The sequence below is a fragment of the Electrophorus electricus genome, chromosome 1, assembly GCF_013358815.1.
Source record: "Electrophorus electricus isolate fEleEle1 chromosome 1, fEleEle1.pri, whole genome shotgun sequence".
Classification (NCBI taxonomy): Eukaryota; Metazoa; Chordata; class Actinopteri; order Gymnotiformes; family Gymnotidae; genus Electrophorus; species Electrophorus electricus.
Window position 1 is genome coordinate 27,525,813 of NC_049535.1, and position 18,462 is coordinate 27,544,274.

General features: G+C 40.1%; 2 protein-coding genes across 2 annotated transcripts in view; both read right to left on the reverse strand.

Moving 5' to 3' along the window:
* Nucleotides 1-3,516, reverse strand: part of fam171a2a (family with sequence similarity 171 member A2a) — a 31,694-nt gene extending 28,178 nt beyond the window's left edge. Inside the window, exon 1 of the mRNA XM_027003397.2 lies at nucleotides 3,303-3,516. Coding sequence (XP_026859198.2) covers nucleotides 3,303-3,468 — 166 coding nt within the window. The 5' untranslated portion in view covers nucleotides 3,469-3,516. The remainder of the gene's footprint in view (nucleotides 1-3,302) is intronic.
* A 424-nt stretch (nucleotides 3,517-3,940) lies between these two features.
* itga2b (integrin, alpha 2b) lies at nucleotides 3,941-18,180 on the reverse strand. Its single transcript, XM_027003332.2, has 30 exons — nucleotides 18,008-18,180; nucleotides 17,448-17,569; nucleotides 17,202-17,299; nucleotides 16,480-16,645; nucleotides 16,244-16,293; nucleotides 15,988-16,033; nucleotides 15,362-15,484; nucleotides 15,152-15,196; nucleotides 14,980-15,023; nucleotides 14,810-14,872; nucleotides 14,577-14,629; nucleotides 14,029-14,240; nucleotides 13,209-13,394; nucleotides 12,242-12,287; nucleotides 11,970-12,074; nucleotides 11,420-11,475; nucleotides 10,491-10,642; nucleotides 9,556-9,660; nucleotides 9,372-9,439; nucleotides 8,973-9,120; nucleotides 8,641-8,733; nucleotides 8,424-8,503; nucleotides 8,203-8,283; nucleotides 7,769-7,874; nucleotides 7,248-7,400; nucleotides 6,858-6,974; nucleotides 6,277-6,393; nucleotides 5,994-6,095; nucleotides 5,745-5,867; nucleotides 3,941-5,014 (listed from the first exon to the last, which is right to left on the reverse strand). Exons 1-30 carry the CDS (start codon nucleotides 18,178-18,180, stop codon nucleotides 4,928-4,930), a joined length of 3,120 nt encoding a protein of 1,039 aa, XP_026859133.2. The 3' UTR covers nucleotides 3,941-4,927.
* Between the last annotated feature and the right edge of the window lie 282 nt (nucleotides 18,181-18,462).

The following is an 18,462-nucleotide window of genomic DNA, read 5'->3' on the forward strand; positions in this document are numbered from 1 at the left end:
TTCAGTGGGACTTTAAAGCAAAGTTCCAAAAGCACTGGCTCCAAATGTGAATGCATTCAATTAGAGTGGCATGCCATAATGCAGCCATTATGTCCTGAAGAATAGCAGAATCAAAAGTGAGGAGCTGGAGCAGATTCTCAGCAAACAGTGCCATGGCAACTCCACTGCCTGCATGAGACACAGATGTAATTCTCCTTTAAAGAGGATCTGTAAAAATTCAATGGAAGCTCAGAGAGCAGTCGTAAGGGGGTGGGCTTACATGTCCCCAATCACATGATGTGACTACATGACAACAACAAAACAGCATTTTGTTTCTGAGCAGTTGACGCTTCTGGCAGCTTGTGTCCTCTGCTACAGGTCTTAGCAGCACAAGGCGATGACTGGAATCTGTGCCACAGTTCACCTGGTCAGATGCACTGAAGGATGGCCAGCTTGCATTAGGCCCCAGCCAAGCTCCTCCCTCTTGGGGCTTTTGTCCAGAGGCAGGGGAGGATCAGTTGGGTGTCAGGCTGATTAGGATGGTCATGCGCATCACCATGCAGCAACAAAACCCCAAGAATAACAACATTTCATGCCCCAGAAAATGCCTTGGGAATGTTAGCACAAGACATGTGAGGCCTGGGCATTACTCTACACAACATCAAAGCTTTTGATTCAGGCTGCACTGTACTAAATATGTGGTGAGAAAGGAAGGTGTATCTAATTAGGGCATTAGGAGGTTCCTAATATAATATAATGCTGGACAGCAAGCATCACATTTACCTCATGTGACCAATGGTACAGACAACTGAATTAATTGCAGTGACAATAGCAAATAGCAATTATGTAAACTGGTACAGTTATTCTCAGCAGAAAAACATCATCTAATCAAGTATGCTTGACTGGAATGCAGAAGTGCATGTTTGCTCTGACAAGTTGCACATGATTTACAGCAAGATTTGCATCACCATCTCCACAAATACAAGCAAGAATTGCATGTCTTTTCAGACCAAGCAACTGTTTAATTTAACAGATTACATCCTATTAAAACCTAAAATGTATCCAATTTAAAATTCAGCAAAATTTCAAGTCTTCCACGAAAAAGGATATTGGTTTCCATATAATAAAGAAAATGTTTCTGTGTAAAATGATCTTCAATTACTTGCTACTTTAAAAACTTGTAGTCATCTTATTGCCAGGCTACACTCTTGTGTAGAATACTAAGCGAATTATATCTAATTACTGGTTATGCCTTAAGGGAAACCACGTGCGAAAACATTAGCTTGATTTCAAGCAACTAGAACCATAATCTCCTTCTGAATGCTATTTTGAATTTCGATTTCTTTACTAAAATGTGAAGATTGAACTCATTAAAGTTCTGGAAATGACCAGTGGAAATCAATACTGATCAATATTAATAAAAAACATCTTTAATATCAAGAGAAGAGACTGAACAGGCCCTTCAGGTTAAGGACTCTTTACATATTTCATATAGTGTAGTCCTTCAGTAGCTCCTGTAGGCTACACCAGTCAGTGAATTCAATGCAGAGATTTCTGTGATTTCTAGAACTAGTGCAGCTGGTGTAAAACATGATCCTCACTAAAGCATCAACTCCTTGCATAATGAGCACAAGATTAAGATACTGACCCCCCCCATCAGAACTAAATGGACAAAAAATTGTTCATTAGAAAACATATCTTGTTTTAATAAACTAATGAGCTATTGTGCTGAATAATATTATCACTCAATGAGCAGGCCATATCCATGTGACAACAACTAAATGAGAAATATGTATGAGAGTCTAGAAGTGCAGCATGTACCCATGACTAAATATACAAAAGCCTGGGCTGACTTAGCAAATGTCCCCCTCCAACTCCAACACACACACACACACACACACACACACACAAAAAAAACCAGTAAGATAGCAGGTCATCACTTTGCACTGCACAACACTTGATTTTAATACTATACTGCTTCAGTCTTAAATTAAATCTACACAAATGGAAGCTGGTCATTTGAATTCCTATCGACATGCTTTTCAGCAAAAGAGCTGACAGCTTCTCTAAACGTACAAATCTGGTCATGTTAAACACTGCCTGACGAAAGAATTACAGTCTCCTGCATAAACATAACCACCCCAAAATTTTGTTCATTTAATTAATTCAAAGGTTAGGGTCAGTGTTGACCGAGGTAAGGTGCCACCCAACATCAAGTTCAACTATAAACTGTTTCCAACTAGTATACTGGCAGTGACAAAGGAGACGTGCATACCTGTAGAAGTTAGGTCTTCCCCATTTATAGAAAGTTTAACTTCCTTCTGACTCGGCCTCGTAATTTCACCTGCAGCTTTGTTCACTTCAAAGGGAATTATATATCTGACCAGACTGGAGAATATCGTCTTAAATAATCGATGACGACGCGCGCATATTATATTTTATATATATATATATATATATATATATATATATATATATATATATATATATAATATATATATGCGTGGTTACGGTTACTTTGTGATGCTTGAAACCGCAATAAAATGAGACACGAGTGTCACCGGTCGTAAACGCAGACAGGAAGACAAGCCACAGGGAAATAGGTTAAAACTCACATTAAAATTCTGCTACGATGATAGAGGATTAAGTGTCCTTGTAAGAGTATGCAGAAACAACGCCGGAGACGATCCTACCCTAGCTAATCGTGACAGCGGCAAGCATAACATCATAAAATTAGCACACAAAAAAAGTGATATTGTCCCGTTTAAGGTGACAAATGATATAAACTCCCGGGAATAAGTGTCTCACTTCGAGAAAGGTTTGGTCTAACAGAATAATTCTGGAGAACAGAATAACTAGACCAACAGGCAGACAAGACAGCATTAAGGTAGATGTTCCAAACTGTCATCAATCGGGAGGGTGAGTAACCCTAAAGATAAAACACCATATTTAAATCAAATAAAAATGTTTTAGCCATATGAAACGAGCTTCGCTAAATTAGTGGTATATGATACTGAGCCATATTTAATTTGCAAAAACACACTGAAGTCGACAGAGGGCCGTCCGATTTGAAATCCTTTGTTTCTAAACTGTACTTTCATATGAAACACACTGATGTCCGTAGGCTCGTTCTTGCGTGTTAAACTTCATAATGCGCGAATATCGCGGTTACATAATTTGTGGCTCTACATTGCGTTGTGGACTGATCACGGTAAACCAACAGTAATCGCGCTGCTCATAAGAGATTAGCTATCTCACGCCGAGTGCAGATGACACAATCCCAACAGCAAACGTGCCAAATCACAAAGTAGCCCACAACTCACCAACTGTTCCTTGCTCCGGTAGGGATTTCGCTAGTGTCCTACAAACATTGCAGAAAAACATAAATAACACAAAGAAACGGGAAGTATGCAGTGGTGACATTCTTACGGCAATATCACATAATTTCTTTAAGTAGCCGTTCATCCATGTTTCCTTTGGGGATGGCATAGAGTGTTCCGAATCGCGCGGTGCTCCGGATGCCCACTCCCTTCTCGAGTATGCTCCGCTCTTCGCACTTCTATTGTCCAGGGGAGGAGGGAGGGAGGTGGGGTACTCCCATTGTGCAATACCCGTGATCGCCCTCTGCTGTCAAAAGCAACACGTTTCTGCGCTTAGATGCTGTATTGTTCGCGCTTCATCCGTTATACAGGGACAATCCTACAGAAAGGACGCAGGTCTGGAACATTTTAATATGAATGAGGTTTTACATAGGTCAACCAACTTTACAGAATACACCATTAAGTTTGTCTGAGTGATGTGTTTCTGTTATATCTGATTCCATGGCTGCTCGAGACACTTATACATTTTCTCTTTTACAAATTTCTGTATCACACCGCAAGCTACGTCACTTTGCACTAAAGCAAGCAAAGAAGGCAATTATCTATGGAATATCTATGGAATGAAAATAAGACAAAGCATGAAAGTGAAGATTTTCAACTGTATTTTCAAACTGTATTTTCTGCTGCACTTTCCACAATTCTGTCGATATGTTTAATAAGAAAATAAATATGCAAGTCACTGGATAAGATGCCATAAATGTAAATATGAAAATATTCAAATAGGTAGGGCTAGTTTTCTTAAAATAATTTAATTGCAGTTTTCATAAAAGTGTAAATGGTACAGGATCGAACCTATTTGTAGAAAACGATTATACCGATGCAAGAAATGCTATCAGTTCCAAGAGGCCTGGCAGAATGCTGTTCTAGAGCTCTCTTAAGCAATGTTGATTAGCTGGTCCACTTTGTGCTGTAGCAACCATTACAGCCAAAGCTAACAACCAATAGTGTACTTGTCCCTTGCATGCAGGTTTCACCAATTGGCAAGCAGTCGGTGGTGCAAAAGGTGCTTTTCTGGTACATGATGAAATTAGGTAACGTGATGATAAAATGTGTCTGATCTTCAATACTAGTTTAATATTAATGCAATAGTTACATTGTAAGCCAGAAAGCTATAGCTAAATATTTATTCAACAAAACTCCTAACTGATGTTAGAGAAAAATAATTATTGGCTGTAGCTAAAGTTAAATTGCTAATAAACTCTTAACAGTGAGCTAAAGTTAGAAAAAAAAAATCAGTTTATCTCTAAGGTACTGTACAGATATCCCAAGCGCCCCCTTCCCCGCGCATGCGCCTTTAAACTAATGGGAGTCAGCGAAAACGCATCATCTAGGCAGGCACGTTCACACAAATAGAAAAATTAAAACCGGTTACAAGAACAGTTATTCGCGATCATATATATGCTATATATAGCTCGTGTTAACCTCTAGTCATATGTGTGCATAAAGGAAGCTTAAACGCTAGCTTAATTCGTGCGTGATATTCTTGCTTGTGTAACTTTGCAGTTGAACTGAATTATTTTGAAGTACATTTATTTGTACTCTTCTTTCTTCTAGTAACAGGCCCTAGGCTACTCCGATAGCCCTGCGTTGAGCTCGAGTGTGACATCATCATCATCATTATCAGTCGGCGGGCGGTGACGCTTGAAGAATCCCATCTGCAATCAAATAGGTCGCGTCAGGGCACAAGTAACCATATCTGATTTGAAAACGTTCAAGCAGACCGGCATTAGGTAAAACAACACTGTAATTAATCATACATAATTATCTCTGTATGTAAAATTATTTTTAAGCTAACCTATTTCTTTTTTTCTTTTTTAAAGAATATATGCCGTACAAGTCTGTATTATTTTCAACCACCTCTTGGCCCCAAACTTTAAATGTTCATCACTAGCCTGGCATGATGAGGTTAGAACTGTATACACTGTGCTTTCAGAGTGGTAAACTGTAATGCATTCAATGAAGTAATTTTAGCCTGCTGTGTTTCTATGATTCTAGCCACTCTGAACTTTAGCCTACACGTGAACTTTAAAGAGGATATCGAGATGTCAGCAGAATGTTACTTTGTTCTATGCCTGCAGTAATAGTTCATGTGCTACAGTTTATAGTAAGCATAATGTTCATCAAGAATGTTCATTTTTAATGTATTTATCTGTAATTGCAAGTTACCCATATCTTACATAATATATCATTATATAATTAATTTGTAATTATTTTAGATCCATTTGTTGAAGATACATTTCATTTGATACATTTGCTGAAGATAAATTTTAGTGTATTTTGACAGTCTGCATAAGGTACATTTTCTTCTGTCTCAGCACACCAAGCAGCATCGGTATGTCAACTATTATGGCACAATGCCCTCTAGTGTTTAAAACATGCAAGTACCTTCCAGAAGACGATGCTCAGCATAGCCAACAGCAAGAGCCCTGCAAAGAATGATAGCGCAATCCACCAGACAGGCACCTCTGCCTGTCCATCAGGACACCTCCAGACCACACTAGTGTTTGCCTACAAAATTACCAGAGGTAATAGATAATATTGAAAGGAATTATCTCAAATTAACCAACCTTATCTGCTTTAATTGTTTAATTGTTCTGTTGTAGACTGTGGAAGGTGTGTTTATAGTATGCTTACCTCTGCCTGGCCACTGGGCAATACTTTTGGCTGGATCTTGGAAGGAACATCCACTACTTCATAATAGGCAGTGGACAGCAGGACATAATTCACATAAGGCCTCTATAAAAAGAAAGAGAGAGAGAGAGAGAGAGAGAGAGAGAGAGAGAGAGAGAGAGAGAGAGACAGACAGACAGAGAGTTGAGATTACATATTTGTCAAATTATTTTGTATTAATTTCTGTTGATTTGAAACAGTCCCCTCACCCATGCTGTCACCTGACTAGCTCTTTTCCCTTCCTCACCTGTAAGAAGGTGTGGGCCCACAGTCTGGCTGCCACTTTCACTATTGCTCTGCCATTTCTCTGCAGGCCTGCAGCCTCGCAGGTGAGTATCATGCACACCTCAGTGTTGGAGCAGTTCTGCAAACACAGTGCATAGCAGCTTTCATAATCACACCCTGCGTGATTATGCCTGATTAAACTGATATCAAAGTTGAATGGAACATCCCATAAGCAAAAGACAGGTGCAGCTGCTTGTAATGAGGCATAAAATAGCAAGAGTAAAGGAAGCTATGTACTCTTCAATAAATGCAAAGGCAAGATGTAAAGAAATTTGCTGTTTGATACATAACCAGGACCAGAGATGTGATATTTTAAAGGTTAGCCCCCTCTGTTGGCGCATATATGCTATTATAGCAATTCAAGAAACCAAAGCTAGTCTACATTTAAGTAACTTAATGATGAGGAGTCATGGACATAAACGTGCAATAATAACTTATTAATGTGTGGCACTACAGTACATAGATAAAAGCCTCCAAAGGCCTCTCCAGGCTACCCTGTTGTCTCCATGTGCTGGACAGTTAAAGTCTGATATAGCTCTTTACCACATGGACAGTTTCAGCGTGCTGCTTCTCAGGGTGCTCTTCCTGCCGTTGTATGTCACGTTTGTTGATGTAGTGAGTTGGGGTCACAGAACTGTTAGTGGGCTCTGGTTTCACTAGCTATGGACAGGAACAGAAACAGCACAGTGTGGTCTTAGCAGACTACTGATATCCATACAGCCTTCACAGGATCTACAGTCTTTACATTTTTATTTTACATGTCATTTTCAAGTGTGCATTGCATGCATATTTTCTGACGTAACATTTATATGAGGTATGTGTGTGTATGCAAAATTTTTTATTTTAATGGGTTTGTTGTGTGAATAAAAGAGGTGAGAGGTACCCTTCCAAAAATGTGTGAGGAAGGTTACATACAGCAGGGGTCGCTCTCACCCTGTACACATCAATTTTGGAGTAGTCCGTGTGGCAGGAGAGCAGCTCCTCAGAGGCGTTGGCGAACACGTAGAGCAGGCGGGACCCGTTCTGCTGTATGGGAAAATGCAGCTGGAGGCGGGCATTGACCGGGCTAGGACCTTTATTCTTCAGCTGCAGGCAGTGGGGAGAGGCTTGGTAAATGGCTGCCCCTGCAGCAAGAGCTTAACACCACCCCTGGGATGCACTAAAGCTTGATAGGGTGCCAGCTGGAGAACAAAGCCTCACACAGGCTTACACTGGCTCCTTGCGCACAGTACAGTGGGACAGTTGGTCTGCAGGACCAGTACTTCATGTCATATTAAACACCTTCACACTACCTCACAGTTGGAACCATTAATCAGTTTTAAAATCACTTTTATATGGAACCCAATAGCTATGTTTCTTACTGGACTTGATGGGGGAGACAAGAAAAGGGCATCTTTGATGAACAGATACTGTAGTGTGAGTTGAGAAGGATGGTGTATTGTACTGGATGATACCTCGTACACATGTTCTATGAGCGGCCCCACATCGTCCAAATGTTCCGGGTGAGGTTTTGGCTCCCAATTGGCAATAGGTAGGACACAATCACCGTGAACGGAGACGCTACAAAAAACAAACAAAAGAACAAAAATAAATTGGTAATTGATGACCACAAACCATTTAAGAGCCTATTGTAGTATCTCAGTGTTAACAGTTAGGTAGCACTTTACATGAAGGTTTCTTTCACTAACATTATTTACATAATAACTAACATTAACAAACCATTGACTTCAAGTTTTAATTAGCTAACAGTAATGAAAAAAATCTAAAACAAATATAATTAGGAAATAAAATCCTCTTTTTTGCTTGTTTTCATGGTAATGTATATAATGAAAGAACTGTAAACTTTAAAATGAACCAACATACAAAAACCACACTTAACATAATTTACCCACGTATTTCCAGTGAAACCACAGCCTGAACAAGAATCTGAACTTCCACAGGGTTGCTGTCTGAGTTCTGAGTGTTCTTGCTGCATTTAACATAATGGGAGAAACAAATAAGCATATACTTGCTCTCTTTCAGTCTGAGCGGCAAGCACCATACAGGCATCAAATATGTTAATAGCCATCAGATGTTTAGAAGCTTGATTGGAATAAAAAATGCTCTTGCCTTTTAATTTGTAAATGGAAGGACACATGGGTCTCAACATCCTCCAGACCACTCATACTGAAGAACAGGCCAGCCTGGATCTATTTCAAACACCGATAGAGTATTGACAGACTGTTCCTGACACCAAAATGCTCATGTCATGATAATCTGAGAGGAAAACAGGACAATGCTCGGTGTAAATACGAATGCATATTCAGAATGCAGTCTCTATGCTTACCTTCTGGCCAGCCTTCATTGGGTTGCCCAGATCACACACCACAATGACTGATCCATTCTCTTTCTTAGGAACACACTTCAGAAGACTGAAGCCCTGGAATACACATGCAAACATCACAACACAGCTGTATTTTCAAGCAGCTGCTAAAAGGAGAACTTGCTGCAAGATTTTTACAGTTTATTACTTATTTATCTTGGCACCTTATTTTACAGACATAATCTCCACATTTGTACACTCAGAGTGTGCTTCACTCCAACAAGTGCCCTTTGGCTCATTGGAGTGTGCAGACACAGATTCTGAGGGGCAGCTCAAGAGAAAATGGAGGCACTCACCTCCATGTCACTCTGCACAGTCTGATAGTACATGTGAGCAGGCAGGCTCACGTGCAGCTCCGCCTCGTAGGCCCCTTCGCCTTGGTTTTCGGCTGTGACCAGCACGAGAGCAGGGTTGTCATCCCCGATCAGGAGTGGCTGTGTGCCCCTGCGGGTGAAACATGGCACATTGGCTGTGCTGCTGACAAAGGATGATGCTTTGGTGAATTTAACATACTGCTGCAAGGGTATGTGCATGGTCCACATGGGAAAGGAGCTGTTTGCTTTTTCACTTTAGACAAATGTGTTTTTTGGTTTTGGACATTTGATTTATAATTTTGGACAAATGTGAAGAATGCTCATTATGTTTCATTCCAATACTTTGAGACTTTGACAGATCTTTACATCAGAAACACTTACGCCTTAGCAGCTAGCTTCAGGTCAGGGATACAGATGTTATCAGTACCGCAGTCAAGAATGATTTGTGTCTATAAGGAGACAGAAAGAGATAATGGGATAGACATATAGAGAGACTGGGTTGTTGGCTTTACAGTATGAAAATTCCTGAAAACACACCCCATACTATTATACCAGCAGATCTCACCTGAGCCACTACCAAACTTTGCCCATGCAGCAAAGCATCATGGGAGTTGGCCAGGCTGTAGTTGAGTGAGATGAAGATGGGGTTGAGCTTGTCTTTGAACTCCACCTCAGGTTTTAAAGACAAGAGAAACATTTTCCAGATAGACTGTATAGACCAACAAGAGACAGATAAATTAATAAAGTGGGCAGTCCAGCAGCACCAGATTTAAGCTTCATTGCCTATATTACAATTTCACTACAACCTAATTAATAAAGGTTACGGTGAAACCATTATATAGACTATGAAGCTTAAATCTGGTGCTGCTGGACTGCCCACTTTCTTCATCTTGAAAATATCAGGGGATTGAATTGTTTTAGAAAGGAACCCATCAGCACAGCTAGATCCAATATGTTTCACAGTGCATTGGTGGTCTGGTTTGAAACCATCCCCCACCCAAATAGCAAAGTAACAGACATGGGAAAGGTGGGCCAATTTAGGGTGTGATACAATATTGTCTAAAATGAACTATATTAGTCTTCTACTCCAATAAGATTTGTTGCTTACATTAGGAGTTATGCACTTGTCAAACTCATCAAGAGGAGTAGCTACAGTGGTATTTTCTACCTGGCTTACAGAAGTCACTACACATGACAGATCTGCTTACTGGGCTGTCAGAAAAAAAAAAAAATGTCTAAAATTACTAAGGAGTGAAGCAACACATGCATTTTGTTTTTTTACTCCTTGTTTTAAAAGGGTAATTCAAGGTATCATTGTCAAATTCAGCTACATCAGGAACATATATAGCCACTTCCCCTGACTTTGTGAAATTGAATGACAACTGATCTGATATGGAAACTAGGTGTTACAGCCAGAAAGGTCAACAGACCATGGATGAGCCAGGATGAGAGAATGCATCAGAAATGACAAAATAAATAATAGACTTTGAGGAAACCTACCAGCAGATAGGCAGTAAAGTTCTTGCACAGTATTCCTGTATCTCTCTTAATGGAGACCTGAAACTGTTTGTGCGACTGAGCAGACTCCAGGAGGAGAGTACGTCTGGCCATGACAGACTTCAGCTTATCCAGTTGAAGGTCTATGTTCAGCACTGGTGAAGAGATATTTAGAGACATTTACAGTTAGTTACACAGTCACACGGAACACTAACATCATTTTAATATCTCATTCTATCTTCATCATAGCTGAGGGTGTAAGCATTCTGAAACTACTTGGAGATCTTACAATTGGATTAAAGTAGAATTGATTAACTTCCTGAATTTGAAAGGATAATTTCTTAGTCAGTGATTCTTTGTCAATTTCTTTGCAAGTACTGGCAAAACTTTGCATTTTTGTAAGTACAATGGTGTTATTCTGTAATGGTTTTGCTGATGACAGGAAGCAAGAGCGACTGAAGAAGAGATTTATTGCAAAACAGTCCTGATAGATGAGGGGAAACATTCCCTGAGGTAGGCAAAAGTCAAAGTCAAAAATCAGTCACAATGTAGATTAGGGCAAACAGGAGTATCAAAGGCAGAACACAAAACAAACTATCCAAGATCAAAACCAGGTCCAATAAACAGTAAATATTTTAAAAAGGAAGGGCTTATTAACTTGGCTAGACACAAGAGACTTCGCATCAAGTATGTGCCTTGTAAAGGAATTAGTTAATATCCCGCAAATGTTTGCAGGGAAGTGGCGTGTGATCGGTACACTGGCGAAGCTGAGCAATAGAGCCCCCTAGTGGATATGGCGGGTGGTGTTACAGATACTGAATAATACAGCAGCTAGGTTTTGAAAGTTAGCATGCTAATCATTGTCATGCAACATGCATAAGTGTAATTGAGTAGTGAAGCTAACATATAAAGGGGTTACACAACATCCTTACCAATCTCTTCTGGTATTCTGTAGCCAGACACAGTAATGCACATCATGATGTTAAAACTAAAACAAGAAGAAAAGAAATAAGATGGCACTGGAGAGAGGAGAGGATTTATAGCAGTTTGATTTTAAATTTAGCACTATACAAATGTGCTGACTCTAGAAATTCTGCCTAGCTATTCAGCAGGTAGCAGAACAGAAGCGGAGCTGGATTTCCCAAAAGAATCCTTGAGCATCCCAAGACTATCAACATTTTGTTTCATTTTAGCTCATATTACTGCGGTTATTGAGGACTGGATGGGAAATCATGGCTATAGACAATTTTACTGAAATGTCATCATGTAAAAATTCTGCCAGATTTCTACAAATCAGAGAGAGAGAGAGAGGGAGGGAGGGAGAGAGAGAGAGAGAGAGAGAGAGAGAGAGAGAGAGAGAGAGAGAGAGAGAGAGAGAGAGAGAGAGAGAGAGAGAGAGAGAGCAGGGTAATTGCTCTAATGTATGTGGATAGAAAGCTGAAGTCCAAGAGCTGCACCTTTCATGGAATACCTGATCCTTACCAGGAGACCAGGAGACCACTGTGCAGCTGACACAATCTGTCATCAGGATTTAGAAAATCAGGGAAGAAGGAAATTTGGGCTTTGGTCCTCACTACAGCCTTTGTCCTGTCACACACACACACACACACACACACACACACACACACACACACACACACACACACACACACACACACACACACACACACACACACACACACAGAGTCAGAGAAGAGGTATTGTATCTATCAAAATACTGCATGAGCCCAGAATGGACAGCCTGTAGGTCTTGCCTGTATATGGCCACTTTGTCTGCTCCCCATGCACCAACAATCAGGTCTGCAGGGCAAAGATAGAAGATGCTGAAAGGTGAAAAGATTACTAGACAAAATACAGTTAAATTCTGTCTATTAAAAAAATTTTCACTGGCTGATCTTAAAAGAACTCCAATAATAGTGATATATGAGTGCTAACTGAAGAATTGGCAAAACAGTTTACCTTAAGGAGCTAGGGCTTTATTTTTATTTCATTTATAGTTTATTAAGTAAACAAACCTGTCTACAGTAGACAGTTTTGTTTCCTTAATGAACTATAGAAAACAAAACATTTTGAAAGTGTTGACAGGTTTGTTTGGAGGAAGTCCTTGGAAAGGTCATGCTCTGCTTGAGAGAGAATGAGACAAAGAGTGCTCTCGGGAACCTGAGGTGTTGTGTGTCAGAAAGCATTGTCATGTCCATTGCAGACTTCAGAGTCATTGCCGGGGGGAATGGGGCACTGAATAACACCACCTTTTCAACCTGTGACTCTGCTGTGCTGCTCAGACAACCCTTGACCTCCCCCATGAGGCACAGGGAAACAAGCCTTAGTAGAAGCAGCATTCTGCTGTGATTTTAAATATGAGGGCGACCTTTGAAGCTTTTGTTAGCCTTGCATGCCCAGGCGTATGGGATTAAACAAAAGGAAAATTGTGAACATGACACTTTTATGGGATGTAATGTGAATGCTGGAGCAGTAGCTTGGTTCTTACGCATTGATGCTGCTGAAGACCTGATAGTTCAAGAGTAATTGTGGAAAATGTTCACTTAGAAAGTGAAGCTAGTGGAAGACAATAGGAAGAAGAGTCTCTCCAAATGTTAGGAAATGAAAATGTCCTTCAATTTAGCTCCTTATTAACATGTTTGATTTCCCTTTTATCTGTTTATCAGACACGTTAGGCAAAACCACTGTGATGCCCATCACTGCAAACCTCTGAACAGAAACCTGGGTATCCATTGCTGTCGATGTCCATGCCCCCTCTCATGCTGAAGCCAAAGGCATGCACTGGTTCTGGAGACTTGAAAGGGCTCTCTATGACTTGCGTGTACTGTGGATTCAGACCTCCACTCTGCCCCATGAAGATGAAGACCAAGCCCCCTCCCCCAGTGCCTGGCGCACCCACTGCCACGTCTGAAAACAAACCAGAGTTTATGCTTTGGAGGTTGAGCTTCCTTTGAGGAAATTTTAAAGCACTTTAAATGAAAAGGAATGCAAAATCCATCTTCTCTGACAAACTGTCTAAAGATACACCATAAAGACCTGTGAAGAACTCTGGGTGTAATAAAAACAGGCTAATGGTAAATTGTGCAAAATATGGGTTTTGGTGCAGCATTGCAGCACAGAGGCTTGGGAGATGATAATATGGATTTAACCAGTTGATAGATTGAACCCAGAAAAAGCAGTAGAGTTTCATCTTGTCAGCTGCTGTTTCTGGCACACATAGCTTGACATCTGAACCACCTACTTTGCCAAAATTACATTTATACTTGGCAGATTAATTTTAAGTAAGAAAAATTTGATTAGGCATCTAGTAAGTCATGATAATGCTTCTAACAGAGAAGAAATATTTTCTGTAATTAATTCCAACTAAACATTGTAAAAGGTCCCAAATTAGAAAGTTTGTGCAGCATAAGACAAATTTCAGGCATTTCAAAGTGTCCACGCTAGTTCTCATTGTGGGCTTTTGCATGGAACATCTGTCATCAAACACCTAGGTCCTGCTCTGCTATGTTCATGTGATCATTAGTCAGTAGCAGGTCTTCACCTCTGAAGCCGTCATGGTCGATGTCTCCCAGGGGAGCAACAGCAATGCCAAAGCGGCCATAGGCATGGGTCCCCGTCAAGGTCTGTTCAGGCCTAGGGGAGAATTTATGGTCTTCCCTCTGCAGGTAGACATAGACCTGACCCACCTCACGCAGTTTCTTGGTGGAGAGGTGCTCCATGAAGAGAGGAGAACCCACTAGGATGTCATCCCTCCTGGAAGCAGAGGCAGCACAGGGGCAGACTGTTCAAGAACTTGTACCACTTTAGCATCCTGCTAATAATGTGCTAAAATGTATTGCGTTGGTTATGTTCATGCATTCAGTGAAGCCTAAACCAGCATCACACTATATATCAAAAAGCCAAAGGAAACATCTAGTAAATAGAGTGATAGTTAATTATTTTTTATCAGGGTTGTGAAACAGTGTTACCACATATTTTACAGCAACATACTGAAATGTAATCAAAGAATCAGAAATTCATGATGATATATTCTGATGTTAATAGAGCAAGTGTAAGTGAAATAGAACATTCATAAATACAGTAATTTACCCATCACTGTTTATGTCAGTCACAGCAACACAGTGGCCAAAATAGGAAGCTATCTGAGGAACACAAATACACACACACACACACACACACACACACACACACACACACACACACACACACACACACACACACACACAATCTTTCTCCACTGTAGTTATTTTTGTCCTTTTGGGCTTTAGCATTTTTTGCCAATAAATAGTATAATTAATAATTCAGAAACTGAAGTCACTCACCTGAGAGCCTCTCAAACTTATTATGATTTTGGGATAAACTGTAGCTCCATTAAAGATTTTAACCTACAGAAAAAAAAAACATTTAGAACATTCATTTGATGTTGGATATGCTGTTAGTTATTGTTTTTTATTAACCTCACTGGAAATGTTCAGAACAAGGGTACACTTACAGATCCAGCTGTGTTTAGGTCATTTGGGATACCAACAACATAGTCTGAAATACAAAATAGACCAAATACAAAAATCTGAATGTGGAAAGTACATCACAAGACAACATGTTGAATATGATGTTCATATGAGCTTGGTAAGATGAAGACAACAACCCATGATGCTAGTTCTCACCTGTGACATGATCAGCATTAAACTGCCCTGTCGCTACAGAGTATCCTGGGGAAGACATATACAAGATAATTTTATTTTGATTCATTAAACCTACAAGTGTTTCAGTTTCAGTAGATCTCAAAATAAATCTTTTAAATTTCCATAAATCTCAATTAACTCTCTCTCTCCCTGTGCCACTGCTGAAGTTGAAGGTTCAATCAGAAGTCTTACCTAAATAAAGGTCATACTGGTTGAACCTCTCGTCCGACTTGGTTTCTCCTGTCACGTAGTGCATTGGAGAAAAAGTCCTGCCACTGGTCATGATGCTTTGGAGAGGTGCAGTGATGATCTGACCTGAAACAACACCAAACGTCTTCAGCTTACTGGCTAATGTGTAGGACAGGCATATCAGAAAGCAGACTGCATGGTTCCAGCTGCACATTTGTTTGCTTCTTTTAACATTTGATAAATCATGGCCTCAAAACTGGGGATCAACCTGGGGATTCAAACTGTGGTTCAATTCCCAGATGCAGCAGTTACAAAGTATTGTATGTTGTTTGTGCAATAAAGTAAATCAAACTAACAACACATTCTTGCTATAACTATTAAGTATCTTTAAGAAAAAATATTCAAATAAAATAAAAAAGATTCTGCATTAGTAGAATTAGTAAACACTCTACCCTCATGAAAAAGAGCAAAAAATATAGCACTTGTAGTAATAAATTAATATTATATTTACCTTTTATTTTGCAAAACATCAAACTGTATAATCATTGGTGAAACCTGATTCTGTAACTCCTTAAAACATAAACATTGTATTTAATTAATGTATTAGTTTATTCACTCAGTCATTTTACCTTGGAAGAAAAAGCCTCCAGGGGCACCAAGAACCACTTTGCCATCCTACAACAAGCAGCAGAAGACAAAAGGTGTACTGTATGCTTTAAAAAAAAAAAAACATGCCCTCTAAATGACTTTTCTGAAGGCATCTGCAAGGTGTCATAGGGTTACTCAAGGACTGATAGAGTTAAAAAAAAAAGGATGATACAGGATGTCACTGAATCACTTCTTAAAGAAGAATCATATTGTGTTCAGGTGAAAAGAGTTTTAAACCTTTGTGATATCAGAACTGAATCCTGCTTCACAATAGCGTCTGTCCTGAACTGAAAGAGGAGAACATTTGGATCTCTAGCAAATGTAGAATTATTACTCTTACTATAATAATAATACTGCTAATAATAATAATATCAATTAGCAACAGAAAAACATTTATACAGTTATTGTGCATAGAAGATTGGGCGGGGGTGGGTGTACAGTAGCCTATGCCACAGAGAATAGTTAAGACATACAGCCTCTGGCTCTCACGTAGCTCGCCTCCACTCTGATTCCCCTACAGGGTGCGTAGTTTGCTACTTCTCCAGTGAGCATGTTCAGCAGCTGACAATTCCCCACTGGGGTGTTCATGGCCTCCTCCTCTTCCTCAATCACGTTCCAGTGAAACAAGGGGGCACAGGCCTGATGGAGAGAAATAACTCTCTTTATCCAACTAACAATACAGGTTGAGTAACTTTATACTTTATACTTTATACTTCTGAAGAAGAATGCAGATTTAATGGTGATATGGAGTGAAGGAGCTTCCTACTTCAGCTTCCAAACATGTAATGTTTCACTGTAGGCGACTGCCTTGGAGAAAGAAATGATTTTGGATACTGATGTGTGACCATTCCACTAACGTCCAGTTAATCCTAGCAAACTCAGGGGATGACAGATGTACTGAGGTGTTCTTTGGCTCATTGCTCTTTGTTGTTTTTTTCTCTAATAGGCATGTGTTTCCTAGTCGTGGGTTGAAAGCACCCCTATGCTGCATACCTGACTCAACTCCGCCAGCTGGTGAACTTCTCGTTATCTTAAAAAAATTGTGAATGTGCTGATATTTGCAATGCAATGGTACTCCAAGACTAGGCTTGACAAAACACTGCAATATTACTGCATAGGTAGAGCCGAGGTATATGGAAAAAAAAGAGTGCATTGGAACCAAGCAGCGTGGAATGTTATCCAGCTATCCACTCACCAAGATGGAGTTCTTGTGGACCCGTATGGTACCTCCCAACCACTGGTTAGTTTTATGGGTTGTCAGGAGCATATTATTAAAAGTGATATTTTGGTCACCTGATGAAAAGTTGAAAATTAAATGTACAGTTATGACCATTTTTGTGTGTCCTGTTTGAAATTGCACAGGTGTTGGAGAACAGATTTGTCATGCTAGACAGGCAATGTGCAATCTGTATTTCTCATGTTACACAAATTCCATGCTGACCTGTTTGGTCAAAGCCCAGTTTATGACATGGTCTTCTGGATGGTGTCCAGGGGCAGAGGAAGACAGAGCCGCCCTGGGAAGGGCCCACACCATCTCTAGGTGCACCCACCACAACATTTACACTACACACAAAAACCACAATGTGTTGCGCAATACCAAAGCTCCTGTCCACCCTGTTTACAAATTTCACAAATTTGCATAAATTTCATCGTAATTATAAGTATTTTCATAGATATGTGATTGAAAAACAATGTTAGGGTCACTTTACCACATATCATGTATAAAATGCATTAGTGATTAAATATTGGGCTGTAGTCATACTGCGTCATCAGTCTAGTAGAAGAGGCAAAACTATGTGCATTTCATATACATGTTGCACTATAAAATATCAAGTTGGCCCAGCTGAACCCAAGTGTGACTACACCTATATTAGATAAGTAAGAATCTAGCACTGCCCTGAAGCCACGCACTGTGTGCTTTAATCACACAATTGATTGGTTATTATCATACCATTCTAAGTAGAGAATGCTATTAGCACTATGGATGACAATGACACTTACTTCTTACTGCCTGCCTGATAAAAGTCCACAGAAAAGCCAAAGTGACTCCCCTTTGGGCCACTGTACTCAGTGTGGTTGGTCAGGCCCAGGTTAAAGCAGCTTCCCTGGCGAGGGAGAATGCTGGCTGGGAGACACAGAGTCAGGAAGAGTAGGCCATCTCGTGCTCCCTCCATCTTCCCCAGCAGGAGTGTAGAAAACTTCTTCTGGCAGATGGCTTGTATATGTGAAGCTCACGTGGGAAAATTGCATGCCCTCAGTGATAGCCTTAGTTTGCTCTATGACACAGCATGAACTGTTTCCTCAAGATAAAAGACCACAGAAACCATGATGATTTGTTACTTGTAAGTTGTCATGTGCACTTTATTAATGGAAAATGACAGGGCTGTGTGATGTACAGTAGGCTGTGTTCATGTTAGGGTGTTAGGGAAAAAACAAAGACACAGGGATATGCCAAC